General features: G+C 42.8%; 1 protein-coding gene across 2 annotated transcripts in view; it reads left to right on the top strand.

Annotated features, from left to right (window-relative positions):
• The window catches only part of dusp4 (dual specificity phosphatase 4), a 29,075-nt gene extending 11,204 nt beyond the window's left edge, over positions 1 to 17,871 (top strand). Inside the window, exons 2-5 of one of the 2 annotated variants that reach the window (XM_034601318.1) lie at positions 8,158 to 8,534; positions 9,854 to 9,981; positions 12,026 to 12,245; positions 14,706 to 17,871. In XM_034601318.1, coding sequence (XP_034457209.1) covers positions 8,158 to 8,534; positions 9,854 to 9,981; positions 12,026 to 12,245; positions 14,706 to 15,094 — 1,114 coding nt within the window. In that variant the 3' untranslated portion in view covers positions 15,095 to 17,871. Of the gene's footprint in view, positions 1 to 8,150; positions 8,535 to 9,853; positions 9,982 to 12,025; positions 12,246 to 14,705 lie in introns of both variants that reach the window. The other variant, XM_034601319.1, reaches the window with a different exon arrangement.
• Positions 17,872 to 17,993: the final 122 nt, after the last annotated feature.

The raw sequence follows: 17,993 nt of genomic DNA, 5'->3' as shown, positions 1-17,993 counted from the left end.
TGGATTAAACGGAAGGAGAACGTGATTTTAAGTCGATGTGTCGTCCCTGTAACCTGTGACAGCAAAGAACAGTTTGACCTTTATTTACTGAGCAGGGGCGCCGACACTGGGGGAACACTGGGTCAGGGTTAGGCCCCGAAACTAACCTTTAAATACAAAGTAATGCTGGAATAATTTGCCAAAACACACATAGATTATTGCAGGAATCCTTATAAAGTAGTTGCAAGACACATAAAAGCTTTTTATTTTTATTTTCCTTGACATAGAGGTCAAAAACAGTTTTCCTTCCCTCACAATTATGCAAACATTAGTTTTGTTTTTCACGCGACTATGAGGTGACACATGTAAAGTATACTAACTCCAAATAATAAAATGTATCCAAATAAAATGTCTAACTGATAGATTAGAACAGAACCTGTCTGATTTATATAAAGCTATAACCACAACAAAGCTAGCTTAGCTTAGCATGTGTCATCTTGGCCTTATTCCTGCTGTGGCTTAATATCCAAGACAAACATGAGATCTTCTCTCTGGGAAAGAAAGCATAAGATATGTGTCCGTTCCTCCCCGACACTGTATGTCTATGCTAAAATTGTATAATTTGGCTATTAAATATATATATATAATACAAATATGTTGCTTCATCACTGCAGTTTGAAGAAATCCACATCGTCACAGTCCTCGTTTCAGGCTCCTCGATGAAGCTTAATGGAAAGTTTTTAACTTGTCTTCTGAAGCAGGAGGCGAGAGCTCAACTAATGTTGCAACACACAGTATTTAGTGTGATTCAGCCAAGTCGTGCTGGGGAAGAATGTTATCACACCTCGAGTCTCGACTTTCATTTTGTGCCACAAGCGGACACAGAGGGGGGGAGGAAGGGAAATGTTTCAGTTGTGTTGTGTAACTTTAGCCATGTTGGCTGTCAGGCAATTGAGCAATTGACTCATGGCTACACACTCCCGCATGCACACACACACAAACACACACACACTCGCTCGGAGAGAGGAAATTCAATCACTTAAATGTGACCATGTCACATTAACAAGGACACTCCACTTCCTGTTGTTTCACCCCCACTCGTCTCCTGCCCCCCCCCCCCTCAGTACCCCAATCACTGTTCAGCTGCCCTTCATGTTGTTTTCTGGGAAAATAGACTGAGCTGATGTCGTCCTGCAACACGAGTTCAGTCTGGTTTCTCTTTTGGACTTGCATGCTGTGAAAGTACTGTCGTGCATATCTGTGTGTGCACATGGTCTGTCTACACCCGTCGTCACCAGTCATATGTGGCCACTCGTTGCCGTAGTAACCACAGTTCCTGGCTCTGTCACAGTTTCTCAAACAAAAAAACATGACAGATGGATGACGTCAACGTGCATCTCAAGTCGGACGTACCTCTGCCACACTGGAGTGACTGTGTGTGCGTGTGTGTCTGCGTGTGTGTGTCTGTGTCAGCAACAGTCAAATATACCATTTTTGATCCAGATTCACAGCTTCAGTGTAAAGATGACTAACAAACTGCAGACTGTGTGTGTTTGTGTACAGATGGAGAGGGTTTCGGTCTGTTTCCTGTCTGTAATCCCTCTGTCTGTTCTGCTTTTACCACAAACACACACACAGACAAAAACACACATTGTGCTTTATTCCTGTCTGCATTTGACCTTTCTTCATTCATATAGTCATTCATTCACAAACACTGAGAGGAGCTGAGCCACTAATGAAAACCCATAAATAAAATAAAAACTAGTAAAACCATGTTATGTTTTATCTGAATTGATTGTATAACTGTCTGATCTACTAACAATTACATTTACTATGACTGTTACTGTCATTATGTTTACACTTATAAAAATAGCCCATATCCTACATGGTTTTTTAAAGCGTTTGCCTGCATTTGACACAGAACTGATATCCTCCCAGTCACAGCAAAGGCAGCTGGTCAACAAAAGTTAGCAGAGAAATCAATTCGTTCCAGTGGATTGAGTAAATCTGTGAATATTTCCCACTGTAATGTTCAACTTTGCCTTCACAGTGATGCTGTTGACCAATATTGCTTGAACCTGTCTCAACGGTGCTGACCTTTGGGTCCAAAATTAATTTCGGATGTTGCACCACCCACTTAAAACAAGAGAGGAGTTTTGCAGACACTCCGGAGACAGAGGTCAATGGCACAAATGTATTTTAAATGGATCTCGAGCTTGTTTTTGCCTTGTTTATGACTAGGTTGGCTAGCAACAAAATGCCACGAGAGGCTAATTTCACGTCAGATATACAGAAAAGGACAAAGCCTTCTATCCGCACTCTGCAATAATTTCATCCAAATTTTTGGAAGTCCTCTGAAAGATGTGCGAGATTGACAAAGTGGAGCAGTACCATAGGGAATCAGGAGGGGGCAGTGTAGCCAATAGTTCAAGCAAGACGACCACATGACATCGTTACATCGTTTAAAACAGACGTTTCTCCTTTTATACGTAAATTAGCCTTAAGGGCCCAGAAAATAGATGGAAAATCAGATGGCTATTGTGACTGACTAGTGCTAGCATGTCCATGAGCTGGTTAAGGCTACAAATAGGTTGTAGTTTGAAAACTAAAACAATCTCTGTCCAGATGAGAGATGTAGCTCCATATCCGATGTCTGTTCATACTAATAAACGGAAAAAAACGCACAGGGACATTCAAGGACAAGTTAGCGATTAACTTGACCACTGCAGTAACTAGTCCTGCGAGGTGCGCTACATTATCAATCTTTAATAATTCTTCACAGACATGCAGACGTAATCTGCTGTGCCAGTGTCTGTTGTGTCTGTAAACTATCTAAACTGCTGCTTAGCACTGTTTCATGTCATCACATCATCCAAATATGATGAGTGTTTACCTTCACCTTTCTCTGTGGCACCGCTCTGCCCCCAGCACCAGCATGTGGACGTTACCCAGAACACCAAATATATATATATATATATATATATATATATTTTAAAAACAAGTATTCTGGACTCGTGCCCGGGCTATGAGGCAGTATTTATGACAGGAAGGTACTTTTAGCTTCCTCCAGGCTATGATCATGAATTCTCTCTTGTTCTCATTAAGTCAAACAATATTTGTATTAGCTGTGTAATTTGAAAAAGTTTGAACGTTGTAGACTTAACAGAAGTGTTTGGACGCACCCCTGTCCCTGGGTTACGGATGAAATATGAATAGTTTTGAATATGATCCCGAAGGTTCATCCTGTGCTGCTTTGACTATTCAAAACACACAGTGAGATTTGAATGAGGAAGAAGTGTGTTTTCTTTGAGTGTGTGACAGAAAGATAGAACAAATTCACTTCAGGTTTGGGTTAAAGTAAACACGATATAATGTAGAAGCAATTTTCCATAACAAGCAAAGACGTCCTTTATGTGATGCTCAGTTTTTTGTGCCCATTGGAAACTATTATCATCTGTTTTGGCTTTTTCTCATTGGTTTCTGTGGAGAGGTGACAGATGCCTTTGTGTTTGGAGCTTGTAGCCTACACCGCTAACAGTACTGCAGAGTAACGTCAAAACATTTTGGATTAATTCACCTTCTCACCAAGAGTTTAATAAAAAAATAGAGACCTCTCTCTCTCTCATCTGTATATAAACTCTGCAACTTTGTATGAAGTCTAGATCCTGATGCTACAAAGCCAACTTTAGCATTAACAGCTGTTTACTTATCTTTCGATATCAGCATCCAATTTTTTTTTTCTTGCAACACCAAAGTTAGGTAACTTCAGTTCGTCTGTGCTAGTCTTTCTTAACTTCTGACGTTAGCGTGTTGTTTAGCCCGTCCTGAAGTAGCGCTCTTTTATAACCTCTTGTCTTGTAAATGCAACAGTGACCATCACTACCACCTGCAAGAAACCACATTCACTAACAGAGAAAACTTCAGTATGACACCTTTAAACTACAACTTCAACATTACCTTTAATCCTATTTTTCTATTATAGATAAGTAGTAATAATAAGTAGTAATACTAATAGTGTGTGTTGTCAGAAGGGTTATCAGGGAAGTGTTTACACTCGGCTGAGCAGGAAGGAAGCAACTCAACGACCAAATAAAGAGCCTGCAATTCACATTCACATTCACGGTGATGAGTGGAAGTAAACAGGCATCAGGATCGGTAGGTGAGCATGTGAGAGCTCGACAAGATGAAGGGCTTCAGTGCAATGACCCTGCATCTGTGTGTGCGTGTTGAAAGTTGAACCGCTGAAACAAGGATAAGCTGCTATTGACCTGTAGCTTTATTACTTATTAACCCAGACAGTCTCAACAAACGGCTCAGGACAAACATGGCATCGCCTCAAAACTCCCAAACTTCATTTTTACAAATGTTGGCAGAAAAAACAAAGCTGTCATCTGCCGACACAGTTGAAACAGACTTGTAAGCTCGAACATATAAAACATATAAAATATTGCCTTGGAAATAAAATAAAAAGTAGGAATCCAAACTGGATAACAAAAGCAAAACACCACATATATTCCACTAATGCATAAATCCAGGTTTACATTAATATATCTTAGGAATGTCAAATATGGTTTATGATTGTTTTTATATCACAAAAACTAAAATAATGATTGTATAAGGACTTAATTTCTTAATTGTAAGATATACAACATGAGAAATGATAGATCTGCGACAGCTCTTACCCTGTCTCTCATCCCTCACCCTCTTTGTCTCTCTACCTTTTTGTTCAGCTTATTTTTCTCTCCTCTGTGTCCTTACAGCATCCCTGTGTCCTCCTTTTTCTCTGCCATATATTCATTCTTCTGTTTTAACTTTCTCTCTCTCTCTCTCTCTCTCTCTCTCTCTCTCTCTCTCTCTCTCTCTCTCTCTCTCTCTCTCTCTCGACAACACACTCACGTAAACACATGACAAACAATGACACAAACTCATTCATGAAAACGTAGCGGCACTCGGTCGGGGTTTAACCACCGGATTATGGGATTAGAGAGCGGGACAGATTTAGAGTGTGTATACACATGCCTCACAAACACACGCACACTCGCACACACTCGTCCCACACACTCCTCTGCATGTGTGTTGTTGTTTTAAGATATTTTGCTGTTTTCACCATTTCTCCTTGTGGACCACTACTGCTTACACGCCACAATTACATTGCATATACTGCTCTGTTAAAGGAGTGTAGGTCGACATGTTTGGAAACTGCACACGTCTGCTTTCTTACTGAGGGATTGTTAAAGAATATTGTCTGAATATGAAGCTAGAGCCTGGGGAACGTTACCCTAGTTTACACAAGTTGACATTTGAGATAAATAACATGCTATTAGCATTTATGTAGTGACTCTCTACCAAAGCCATTGGGAGCAATTGGTGTTAGTGTTTAGCTCAAGGACACTTCACTGTAGCCATGACCACCAATCCTGTGATAGACACCCTGCTCCACGTCTCTGGACCCGTCTCGTCGTCAGCTGCCACTTTGCTGTTTTGCTATTTCTTTTAATTGCATGTTTTTTTAACGTATTGTACAAATTGGTCTGACTCGATCAGGGGGCCTTTTAAAGTCCATATGCGAAAAATATTAATATTTCCTTTTAATTTCATGCCTATAATAAAAATGGAGAGAGAGGTCAACAAAAGAAGGTCTGGGGGATAAGGGGGGGAATGGAGCGAGGAGGGAGAGATATTTACCCTCTCTGACATGAGCGAACCCCTCTCTCTCTCTTTACTCTCTCTCTCTTTCACGCTCAACCGCTGTGTTGACGGATGACGACATGCGGGCGAGGGATGTGAGGATGGATGAATGGATGGACAGGGGAGAGCAGAGAGGGGGGAAGGAGGGAGGGAGGGTAGGGATGACATCAGTGCAGATTCTCTCCCCAGCCAATCCACTCGCAGACCCCCACCCCCCCACCCCTGACTGCTGCCTCCGCCTCCCCACACCTCTCCCTTGTTGCTACGGCAGCAGCATCATCCCGCCTGTACGAGGCTTTGTTTGGGGTCGGTAGTAATGCAGAGTGGTGTGTGTGTGTGTGTCTGTGTGTGTGTGTGTGTGTTGTCGAAGGCTGTGATCCAGCATGAGAAATCATCTCGTCTTTCTTTTTTCTTACTCGATCATCACACCCCACCCCCTGTGCTTCCTCTCATCACTCCATCCTCTTCCTTCCCTGTTTTTCTCTCACTGTCTCGTATGTATATATATATATATATATATATATATATATATATATATATATATATATATATATATATATATATATATTTAAATAAGTGGATGAATGGATAGTTGTACACATTTCTATTGCTTCCTTATAACCATGAAATGTCAGCCACATTTCCTCTCTACAGGTTTGGCATTTACTTACACTTGCGTCTAGACTATAGAATATACGCTTTCATTTTTTTTTGTTGCATATGCCAGACAGAAAACACGACATAAATACTCAAGTGCACACGAGTTCAAGCTGGTGGGAAACAAGCAGCTTCTGATCCCGATCGTCTGCTTACAAGTGTCATTCCAACATGGCTGTCAGATCGCACTTGTTCTACATGAGTTACATCTTGGAGGAGTCATTAAAGATAAATCAAGCGCACGGCATTTGTGTTGAGCACCGAACGGAAGCCTCACAAACACAGATCCTCGTGCACATGCATTGTTTCCCCCTGTGCTCATGTGCACAAGTTATCTCCCTCAAACCCATTCATAATAAATGCATCTGTGTTTTTATGGTCTGTTTATCTGCAGGTCTCTCTCAGCTCCGCCTGTTTCTGCAGCCAGTCTGTTGCGTTTTCCTTCTCTCATCGGCTGCCGTGCTGCTCTCTATCCTCTCGTAACCATGGAAACGAGATCAACATGCAAATACCTGAGCACGCTCGCTAAGGCTGCGTGCGATAGAAGATGCAAATTACATTTCCGCTTTCAGGTTTGCACGCCCACACACACACACAGCTGCACACTGATACATATACATATGCAGATTTATGGATGTCTGCGCACGGTAGCAGACACACCCACCTGCAGTCCGCACAAAGATACTGAAATCATCCGTCCATCTCTAAGAAACTATGCATTTTTCCCATCAAGGATTAAAACTAAAACAATCTTGGTCTTTACTTTATTTTCAAAGCCAAGTAAAATGTATTATATTGAAGATGTGATATGACTTTAAAGCTGCATTGGTTGATTTTTGGCCACTAGAGAGCAGAGATACATTTCACTGTCAGATACGCTACTATAGCTAAACGTTAGCATTCGTTTTTCAAATCCATTTCTGTTACGTTCATTTCTGAGCTAGCTAACATTTTATATGTATTAATTGAATGAATCAGTCGCCTACTTTTGTGTAAAAGAACACAAATCCTAAAAGCTGAAAGACTGAAAAAAGGGAGTTTAAAAGCTAAATTTGTGGTTTCATCATGTGCAATCAATCTTTTCTTGTTAAATATACTTTCATTCACTTTTACCACGGACACATTCATTAATGAAGGTGTAAATTCTTAATTAAAGGCAAATAAAGACAGTAAACAAACAGTTGATGATTTTCGTTTTACCATGTTTGTCCACAAATAGATAAAACAAAGAGACCGATAGGATATTACGCTCTGGGCTTTTTTAATTCTGGTTTAGGAAAAGGTGTAATAACAAAACCTTCTTGCACCGTTTTGTAAATTTGTACACTTACATCTATATATTACATATAAGTTATATATATATATATACTATACTTTATTTCATTGTACCTGAGAATAATTTATTTGAAACTTTAAACTTATGCCTCTTTTTAAAGCCTTTATTTTATGATTCCTTCTATTGATGATTGATGGAGTCTTCGCTTCACGGGGTCTCATCTTCATCACCTCCCGTTTTCATTGATGTCTGTTTTTTTTTTTTTTTATGAATGAACATCAGGGGAGGAGACGGGCCGGGCAACTGGACGCGTCGTGATTGGCTGCCAATCAGCTGACGTCACCTCCGGCGTGACGCGACGCAGCCATTCATTTAAAAAAAAAAAAAAACAGAAACCAGAAAAATAAAGAGAAGGCAGTCCGGAGCAGAAACAGTCAGTAGAGAGACGGAGCCGAGGAGTGCGGGAGCGTGCGTGATGAGCGGTGCGGTGACAGCGATGCGTGGATAGAAGGGATCCGTCCACACACACACACACACACAGAGAGAGAAGAGATCACAGCCACCATGGACGATCTGTGCGAGATGGACTGCACGGTGCTCAAGCGGCTCCTGAAGGACGACAGCGCCAAGTGCCTGCTGCTGGACTGCCGCTCCTTCCTCGCGTTCAGCGCGGGGCACATCCGCGGCGCCGTCAACGCGCGCTGCAACACGATCGTGCGCCGCCGGGCGAAGGGCTCCGCGCTCAGCCTGGACCAGGTCCTGGCCGGGGACGAGGAGGTGCGCGGCCGCCTGCGCTCCGGGATGTACTCCGCCGTGGTGCTGTACGACGAGAGGACGCCGGACGCGGACACGGTGAAGGAGGACAGCACCGTGACGCTGGTGCTGACCGCGCTGTGCGGGGACGCGTCCGCCACAGACACGTACCTGCTGAAAGGTACATTTTATTTATTTATCTGTAGAAGAAACAACAATATGCTCATTAAATGTCCAGACTCAACCTGTGAATGTCCACTTGAAGGATTTAATGCGTATGTTGTTGTTGTGCAGTGGGTTATTTTGGGATATTCCACAAAGAAAATGTCCAAAAATCATTATTATCAGACAGAAAACTAATAATAATGATTCACAAATACTTGATTTCATTCATGGACACCGCAATAATATTCTGAAACACCAATCTACAATATAACTGTCATTTAAATATACGTGGGTTCTCTAATATTGTTTAATTCTTCCTTTTGAATAAGCAAAAAAAAACCACATTTATATTAATAGCAGCAGCTGCAAACCTACTTGGAGGATTTTGATGTTTATGTTATTGATTTATTCTTAAATTGAGTCTTTAAAGAACAGAAACAATAAACATAGTAGAACAATTTGACAGCTTTGTTTCTATTAACCACAATGTTGGCTTTATTCAGTATCTTTTCACCAGCATAATCAATATTGTTTTATTGACTGATTATTGTTTTTGTGAAGCAGATATTTGAATATCCTGCTGTCGGCGCCTGCTCTATTTTTATGCATGTTTTTCTTTTACAAATCCCTCACTCTCACACACACACACACACACACACACACACACAGACCAATGCCTCTGTGCTGAGTGAATGAGGTAATGCTGATGCATGGAAGCCACTTCTAACCGGAGGGGACTCACAGGACACACATGGTCATTCTAGAAAGCGTCCAGCTCCAGTAAATAACCGATGGGAAGCAGTAAAATCTGAAATAAGCTCTGGATGTGTTTTTTTTTCTCACCACCAGACTATATTTAGACTGCAGGGAATCTGAAAGAGCAAAGCTGCTGCGAGCTGTGGCGCATTCGTTTTTTGTGCATCCTAATGACGCAGGCGCCTTGAAGCACAGGAGTACATGTGTGTAGCTTAGAAAGATGACATATCCACGGTTAATCTGGTTTGATCCCCCGAGGTGCTGGGAGCACTGGTCAGCCTGCAGTTGTATATGTATTTTTTTTTTTTTAAAAGCAAAGGGATGATGAAATTGTTTCCACAGCACAGATTAGGTCAGAGGTTGGTTGAATGGACTTTATGTGGGATGCAGGGGAGAGAATCCTGGTGCAGATGTGGGAATGTTCATGTGGGTCGAGGCCTCTTTTGTCGTGTGTTTTATATATTTACACCACAAATATGAAATGTGTGTTTCTATAATGTTCCTGCAGCGTTTGTCTCTCAACACTTCAGTCCTGATTCATCTCATCCTAAATATCATTATGTCTCTTTTTTTTTCCAGGCGGATACGACCGGTTTTTCGCAGAGTACCCGGAGTTTTGTCTAAAGACCAAATCCTTACCGTCCCTCAGCAGCCAGTCCAGCATGGACTCGTCCTGCTCGTCCTGTGGGACGCCTCATCACGACCAGGTAAAGAGAAACACAATGTGCAGAACCACCTGGACTCACACTCTTTTACCCATGTTTGTTTGTTCTAGTGTCAAACTGATGTAGGTCAGCTTCTGAGTGAATGCAGCCGGTTGTTGAAACTGCAAACGATGAGCGTTTTCATTTATTAAATAACCACTAATGCCTGAAAAATTGTCTCGAATTGACTCAATTAGACTAAAAATAATCAAGTTTTTATCATATTTAACAGAAAAGCGAGAAACTATTGGGATTTTTTTCATTATTTCATTTCTACCTGATCCGACTAATTGATTCAGCGACTGTTTGGTCTTTTTATCCTGTAAAACCTGCTCGAGTTTCTCACACTGACACTGAACAAACCCTGGAGGCTGTTTGCTTCTCAACCGTTCACGTTGCCTCCTTCGTACAAGGAGCCTCTCCTCATCAGTCTCTCTGCCAAATGATTTAAATTCATCATTTTTTCCGATGGCGTTTCACCTCTGCTTCACCTCTCGTCACTTTCTGTGACCTCAGCTGCCGAGTGATCTGCTGCTCGAGCCGGCAGATTTTTTTACGCAATGCTCAAAGTCACATGCGGTTTGGGGTTTAATTCCCAGCGGAATGCACGAGGAGCGAGACGAGGACAAGCCGCTCTTTGTTTGTTTGTTCTTTTGAAGAAAAACAAGTCTCGTTGGTCTCGGCCACACTGTCAGGTGGAGTTTTAATTCGAGGAATTAGTTCCTGCCGGAGTATTGATACGATGGAGTGGGTTAAAAAAAAAGTAGTCTCTCTTGTATTTTTCCCTCTCTCGCCCCCCCCCCCCCCCCTCTCTTCACATTACACCTCTTAGCGGTATCGATCATTTCCTGCCGCTGTGTCAGTAGCGAGGTCGTCAGCGGCAGTGACATAAACAGAAACAGCCCTCGTCAATAGGCCTCACTACCGGTATAGACCGGCAGCAGCCTGACCTCTCAGACCCAGTGAGAGGAAAAACAATACTCAGAATCAGAATATGATTAGAGATCTGGTTCACACACGCAAACGTGTGTCTATCGGTTTGTGGGATATATTTGATATATATATATATGATATGTTTTATTAATGTGTAACATATGTGTGCAATGCAAATATTAAATTTAATTAATCTATCATAGTATCATTCAGTGGAGACTATAGACTTTATAAAAACAGTTCCAGAAAGGGAAGCCAACGCAGAAGTGACGATAAAGCCCATCATGCATTGGGGCATGGATACCGTGTGACTGACAGCTCGTACCAAATATGGTCACTTGTTTTTTTTTTAAAAGAACAAGATGGTGGTGGATCATGAAGGGTGGTTACAGTGATGATGACGGTCTGACGTAGGGTTAAATGACTATTTTTAACCCAAGAACTGCAAAACCCAGAAGGCTAAACACGTACTCGCATTTTTTTCACGCTCGCCCAGACGCTTCCTTTTTCTGTTATGAGTGTGTGTAACAATCCGTCAGGTACTTGATGTACTAGGTCATAGTACCAGGCCCGAGTGACTTACTGAGAAAATGTTGCAATGGGGGCGTATTTTTCTCAGAACGTTTTCTTATAAATACATTTGTTGATGGAGTGAAATCATCAAGTTAAATAACACAAAGCAGGAACACACAATGCTGATATTTCCCGTCGCGCTCTGTGACTGGATCGTGTCCTCGCTGGGTCACTTGATCAGCTACAGTGGGTCGTGCTTCCGTAGGTGGAAACAACTCGGCTCGAGATGAAGACTAACAAAGTAAATGGTCTGAATCAAATGACTCTGCATTAATTACACAGATAATAAGCCACCCCTGTCTGATGAGGAGTGCGGGTAATGTGATTAACAAAGTATTTAAGGGAGGTCATGCTCGCGCTGGAGTCATCCGGCCTCGGCTGCTGCTGCTGCTCGCTGACACACTGAACTCTTTGTCTTATCGTGTGAGCTGCTTTTTCATTTAAGCACATTTCCGCTGGCTCTCTTAACGACTGACTCAATTAAGCAATAAAGACATAATTCATTAATTAATCATCACCCTCCCATCTGTCCTCTGTCCAGGGCGGCCCGGTCGAGATCCTCCCGTTCCTCTACCTTGGCAGCGCCCTCCACGCCTCAAAGAAGGAGGTCCTGGACGCCATAGGAATCTCCGCCCTGCTGAACGTGTCGGCCGACTGTCCCAACCACTTTGAGGGGGCGTACCAGTACAAGTGCATCCCCGTCCAGGACAACCATAAAGAGGACATCAGCTGCTGGTTCCTGGAGGCCATCGAGTTCATAGGTCAGTGAGTTTACGGGGGGGTTGTTTTCAGGTCACGTGATTTCTAGGTCATATTACGTTCAGGCTGTTGTTTTGGTTTTGTACAAAAAAATATGTACGTCTATGTTTGATAATTAGCCCGATTTCACCAAAACTACTGAACCGATTTCAACGACATTGTGTGGATGGGTGGGACATGAACCAAGGAACAACTCATTAATGTTGGTTCAGATCTGGATCAGGGATGCAGGATATTTTTTTGTCTTTCTCCAACATTGCGTATTTTAACCTTTTCCTTGATTTCTCAGAGAATAATTAATTGATCTCGAACAAAATAAGGCTTGTTAAGAGGACTAATTTAAATTTCATTAAAAATCTACTTGTAGTAATGATATAAAATGAAGAGCTACAATAACAATTATTTTCATTAACGACGTTTCTAATCTGCGTTTCTAGAGCCAAAGGTGATGAGAAAACATCGTCTCATATAAAAAAATGTATATAAACTTTCAATATATTTGTTTAAGATGAATCTAACCACCTGTCAATCAGACAGTGTGGGCTGTGCTGTGCTGTCCTCTCTTCCCCTCTGGGTTTTCTGTCGATGGCGTCTGAGTTCCAGCCCCAGTGGCTCATGTTCGTCTTAACGTTCCTCTTCCTCTATTTAATCTCAAACTGACCAGAAATGCAAAGCGCTTTTTCTTCTCGTCTGGAGCCCGACAATTATTCCCGGAGAGGAGCTTTCAGAGAGCCGTCGTGGAAAAGCTTTCAGGCCGGTGATGACAAATCAGACGAATTATTTTGTTCCCCGAGTAGCAACTCACATCTCAGCAGACTTTACAGAGATAAAGAACCAAAAAAAGAAATCCTACCAGATTCTAATGAATTTAAAAATGGTAAAAAATATTCCAATCAATAATTTCTCTGCAGCATGATTTCAGAAATGTTTTTGTGAGTATAAGATATAAGCAAGTGTGAGCTTTGCTTTTGCTTTGTATATCCATGCTGTGTGTAGACGTGTGTGTGGTTTCCGTGCTGAGTGCGTACTCTGGTGTGTGTGTGTGTGTGTGTGTGTGTGTGTGTGTGTGTGTGTGTGTGTGTGTGTGTGTGTGTGTGTGTGTGTGTGTGTGTGTGTGTGTGTGTGTGTGTGTGTGTGTGTGTGTGTGTGTGTGTGTGTGTGTGTGTGTGTGTGTGTGTGTGTAGGTACTGGTATGCGTCATAGTTAGCTGCTGTGGGACCAGAGTCTGACTCATCCGCTGTTACCGGGTGAGCAGACACTGTGGTGGTGGAGTCACCTGAGATCAGTGTGTGTGTGATCGCTTGTGTGTGTGTGTGTGTGTGAGAGAGAGAGAGATGAGTGAGAGGCATCTGAAAAAAGACATACAAAGAGAGTGAGCGATGGGGGGGGGGTGGTGTCTGTCGCTCATCAAGCATCTGTGCTTTCAGAGAAATGGCAGCAAACATTCTTCGGTCTTGTAGAATTCTGCTCGTGTGCAAGGAACGTTCATGTAGTGAAGTGTATTCAAAGCTGTAATATTGTATTTAATAAAGCGGCAGTGGTTTAAAATTAAATTAAAGCCATCAACATGGAAATAAAAAGCAATCAATGAAGTTTCTCCATTATCTCCTTCGTACTGGCGGATTCTAATTTCCTGCAGTGGGCCACACATGCTCCAGGACATTAGCAGCAGCGTTTGACTCATTATCCGATCCGAGGATGTTCAGAACATTTAGTTACTGTAAACGCTTTCATCAAACCATTAACTGAATCTGGTTACTCACACTGACAAAGTAACAGTGTGTGTGTGTGTGTGTCTGAAAGAGGCAGAGACGTAAATAGGACATGAGGAGGAAGTGTGAAAGACGGGGCCTGTTGGTGATTTATTTTTGCACGTCTCATTTTAATGTGATTTGCTGCGTTCTCACTTTGAGGTTAGTTTACGGATCTGACTGCGCAGAGAGAGGAAGGAAGGGAGGATAGTGGGGAGGAGAGGAGAGGAAACGACGAGAGTCTGAGTCAAAGCGTCACTGAACATCTGCTGTGTTTAGAAGAACTTATTTTCATGGCTCCGCATTTTTATTTGGACCAAATCGTAAATATCTGTCCTCTAAACATGGCGGATCTTTTTAAATCAAGAATTATTCTCTGAGAAAATAAAATTTACCAATTCACTTCGCAATGTTAAAGAAAGTGGAAAAACAAAAGTCCTGCGTCTGGATTCATGGCAAAATCTATTTTTTTTCATGGGCCCATGTTTTATTTCATGGAAATCTGTTCAGTAGTTGTTCTGTATTAAGCTGATGGAAAATAAAACAAGAAACAAATGTGCAGGGGTGAAAACTCTCGGAGGTTTTACCACAAACAAAATGTTTTATAATTCAAATGATGTTTGGATATTTGGAGGTTGTTTTTATTTTAGTTTCTTAAGTGATTGTAATGTTCATGGAAACATCTGACCTTTGACCTCCCTCTCTTCTCAGACTCAGTGCGGGACTCCAGTGGGCGAGTGCTGATCCACTGTCAGGCGGGCATCTCCCGCTCCGCCACCATCTGCCTGGCCTACCTGATGAAGAGGAAGCGCGTGCGTCTCGACGAAGCCTTCGAGTTTGTGCGCCGGCGCCGCAGCATCATCTCCCCCAACTTCAGCTTCATGGGCCAGCTGCTGCAGTTCGAGTCCCAGCTCCTCGCCACCTCCTGTGCCGCCGAGGCGGCCGCCACGGCGAGCCCGCTCCTCGGACCCAAGTCGTCGACGGCCGCCACCTCGACAGCTGCTACGCCCACGTCGCCGTTCATTTTCAACTTCCCAGTCTCTGTGGTGAACCCCGCCTACCTAAACCACAGCCCGCTCACGACCTCGCCCGGCTGCTGATGGACAGCCGATCGCAGCCGCCGCCCCCACCCCCCCTCCCACAGACTATCTGAGCACAAACTGGGCTGGTATTGGCTGAGAAAGCTGTACGTACATGCTTCCAGGGGCGGGGGGGGTGAGAAGTGTCACGGTGCCTGAGTCAAAACTCAAAAGACTGAAAGACAGAACTTTTCTAATGTTCAGAAACCAGCCAACGCTCCTTCCGCCTCAACACGAGACTTCTTCACACTGACCAAAAATGGACTTGGCTTTTAACGCTTGTTTCAGTGAAGGGGTTCGGACGGAGCGTTGGACTGAGACGTCCTCTTCCTCGACAACAACATGACAACACGCACAGAGACACACTGACGCACACACACTGACACGGAGAGGCAGCGGACACTCTTTCTCCCTCTCTCTGACTCACACTCACACACACGCACACACACACACACACACGTTCATGACTACCAAGTGAATAAGCTCAGTATGAAGGCAGGCTGTGTTGCTATGGAGACGACAGGTCTTTAGGAGAGGAGATGGACACAGGAAGGAAGGAGGAATTTTAAGCACCCGCTCCTTCCCCTCCTGAGGGTGTCCCTCCTGTTGCCGGACAAAAAGAGATGGATGGAAAAAACAGGGAAGGAGACGGTGATAGAAAGCAGGAGGCTCTTCAGTGACAGGTGCTCTGCCGGCAATCCAACCGGAGCTTCCTGTCTTTCATACGTCCTCTTCCTCTCTCCCCCCCCCTCCTGCCTGTCATCTTCCTTTCATCCTTTTATATTCCTCCCTCCTTTCCTCCTCCTCCTCCTCCTCATCATCTCTCCCTCTCATCCTCGCCGCCTCTCCTCCGCTCTTCATCGTCTTCACTGAAGAGGCTAAATAAATAAAACAAGATGCCAAATAAAGGCCGGGGCCCTTGTAAATGGACTGGGAAACCCCTCCGCAGGCACCTCTAGGAAACTCCCCTTTTTCTACATCGCATAAACATTAGTTTTTGAATGAAAGGGCTGAAAGGAAAAAGGTCACGAGGGGATGTGACGTGACCGAGACGTTCTCATCGATTTTCCTTTTTTTAGATCAGAGGGCGACTTTCAGAGCACATTGACCCTGGACGTCACATAAAGGACGAAGCTGGTGGCTTTGTATATTTTAACTCGTTATAAATCACCTATTTATTACTGGTCATCATTTTCCAAAACATACGTAACTTTAAAAAAAACGGTGATTTCAGTTCCTCTAGCAACTTTATTTATTGAATGCTTTGGAAAATGGGTTTTTGATAATGAGCTAAAATGTGCACCACCAGAAACTGCTCCTTTTTAAGATGTTTGTGCCTTGTACATAAAGGTATTCTATGGATTTAGGCGTCCCTGGATTTGCCCGGGACATTTATTTTTTAGATTGCTGAATGTTAGTCACAAAAGTAATCTCAAGCATTTCAGTGGCGCAGTTCAGGCTCTGATTCCCTCTACAGAGCAAAAAGCTTCCCTCCTCATGTTCACACACACAGAATATACTGTAGACGTTAGAGGAAAATCACGAGGATTACACAGAAACGGCATTCGTGAAGAACTCAGGTTACTTTCAAACACGATACAGAAACAGTCCTGCAAACATTTTGGGTTCCTAATCATTAAAAACAGATACACTGACATTTTTAACTTGAGAAAATGGGATTGCAATACTTATACACACTATATCTTTTAATGTTTTAGTGTTTTGCCTCACGGAACAAGTTCGACAATGATTTTAAGCTTTGACCTTTTGAGGCCCTAACCCAATAACAGAAAACGTTTATCTTATTAATTGTGTATCTGTACAACATATAGACCGTAAACAAAGATGGACGACGTGTTTCCACTTCCTCCCCCTATCCAGAAATGAAGCCAAAATATCCCAGATACGAAACGCTGCCATCTTGCTCATTTTGGAGCCAGATTCTGCGTAGTAGCGTTCAGGGGTTCAAGTTCTGCCAATAGACGTGCTCGACCAATCGTGTAACCAGCCACCAGGGGGCGATACATATATTTTGGCTACACTTTTAGGGAGCTGTCACGTCGTCCATCTTTATAAATAGTTTGAGGTATAAAGTCAAGCAGCCATATCCCTTCTCTATTGTCCTCGGTTCTCTCCATAGCACTCTGACAGCGGTGACGTTTTACGACGTCGTTCTTCGACATCAGGTCAAATCTTCACGATGCCACAGATTGAGACAATGTTTGTATTTCTTCTGCTTTTCGTACCAGGCTAAGCTCTGCGCTCTGTACTAGACATCCAAAGGCACAAAGTCCCACCGCGGGTTACTTTTATACCCGAGTCCTGATGTATGCACAAAACGCACACACACGTACACACACATACACAAACAGGGTTTCAAAGAAAACAAACCTTTCTTTTCTGTTTTTGAAGATTGTCGGCACCTATCTCTGTAGCACTTTGAAGTGATGCAATACTGTATTTATAATTTATGAGTGATTTACACATCATGGTGATGTTAGACTGACTAGACTTTGCATAAAGACATTTTGTCCTCGTAGAGAGAAAGAAGGAGAGAAGAGAGCCAATCAGTGAAAAACGCAATACTTTGTACACATGCGTGTGGTCTGTACACGTCCGTCTGTCTGCCTCTCTGTGTTAGTCTCTCTGTCTGTTTACCCATCATGGCAATATCAATCCTCCGCTCGGACATTTATATATAAAAAAGAACTTTCCCTCGATTTTATTGTGGAATGAATGATCTGTGCATTTATTTATTACTGAAGATCCACTGTTGAATAAACAATGTTCTTAATTAAGTCATATGTGTTTTTTCTTTGTGTGGAAATGAGCAAATATACAAACATAATATTACACAGGTTATCTGTAAGGGTATATATTAATATGAACTTAATGAGTCACCACCATAAAAACCTTGCAT

This window comes from Hippoglossus hippoglossus, chromosome 12, assembly GCF_009819705.1.
Source record: "Hippoglossus hippoglossus isolate fHipHip1 chromosome 12, fHipHip1.pri, whole genome shotgun sequence".
Classification (NCBI taxonomy): Eukaryota; Metazoa; Chordata; class Actinopteri; order Pleuronectiformes; family Pleuronectidae; genus Hippoglossus; species Hippoglossus hippoglossus.
Note: the sequence above shows the minus strand (reverse complement) of the source record. Positions and strands in the feature narration are given on the sequence as shown.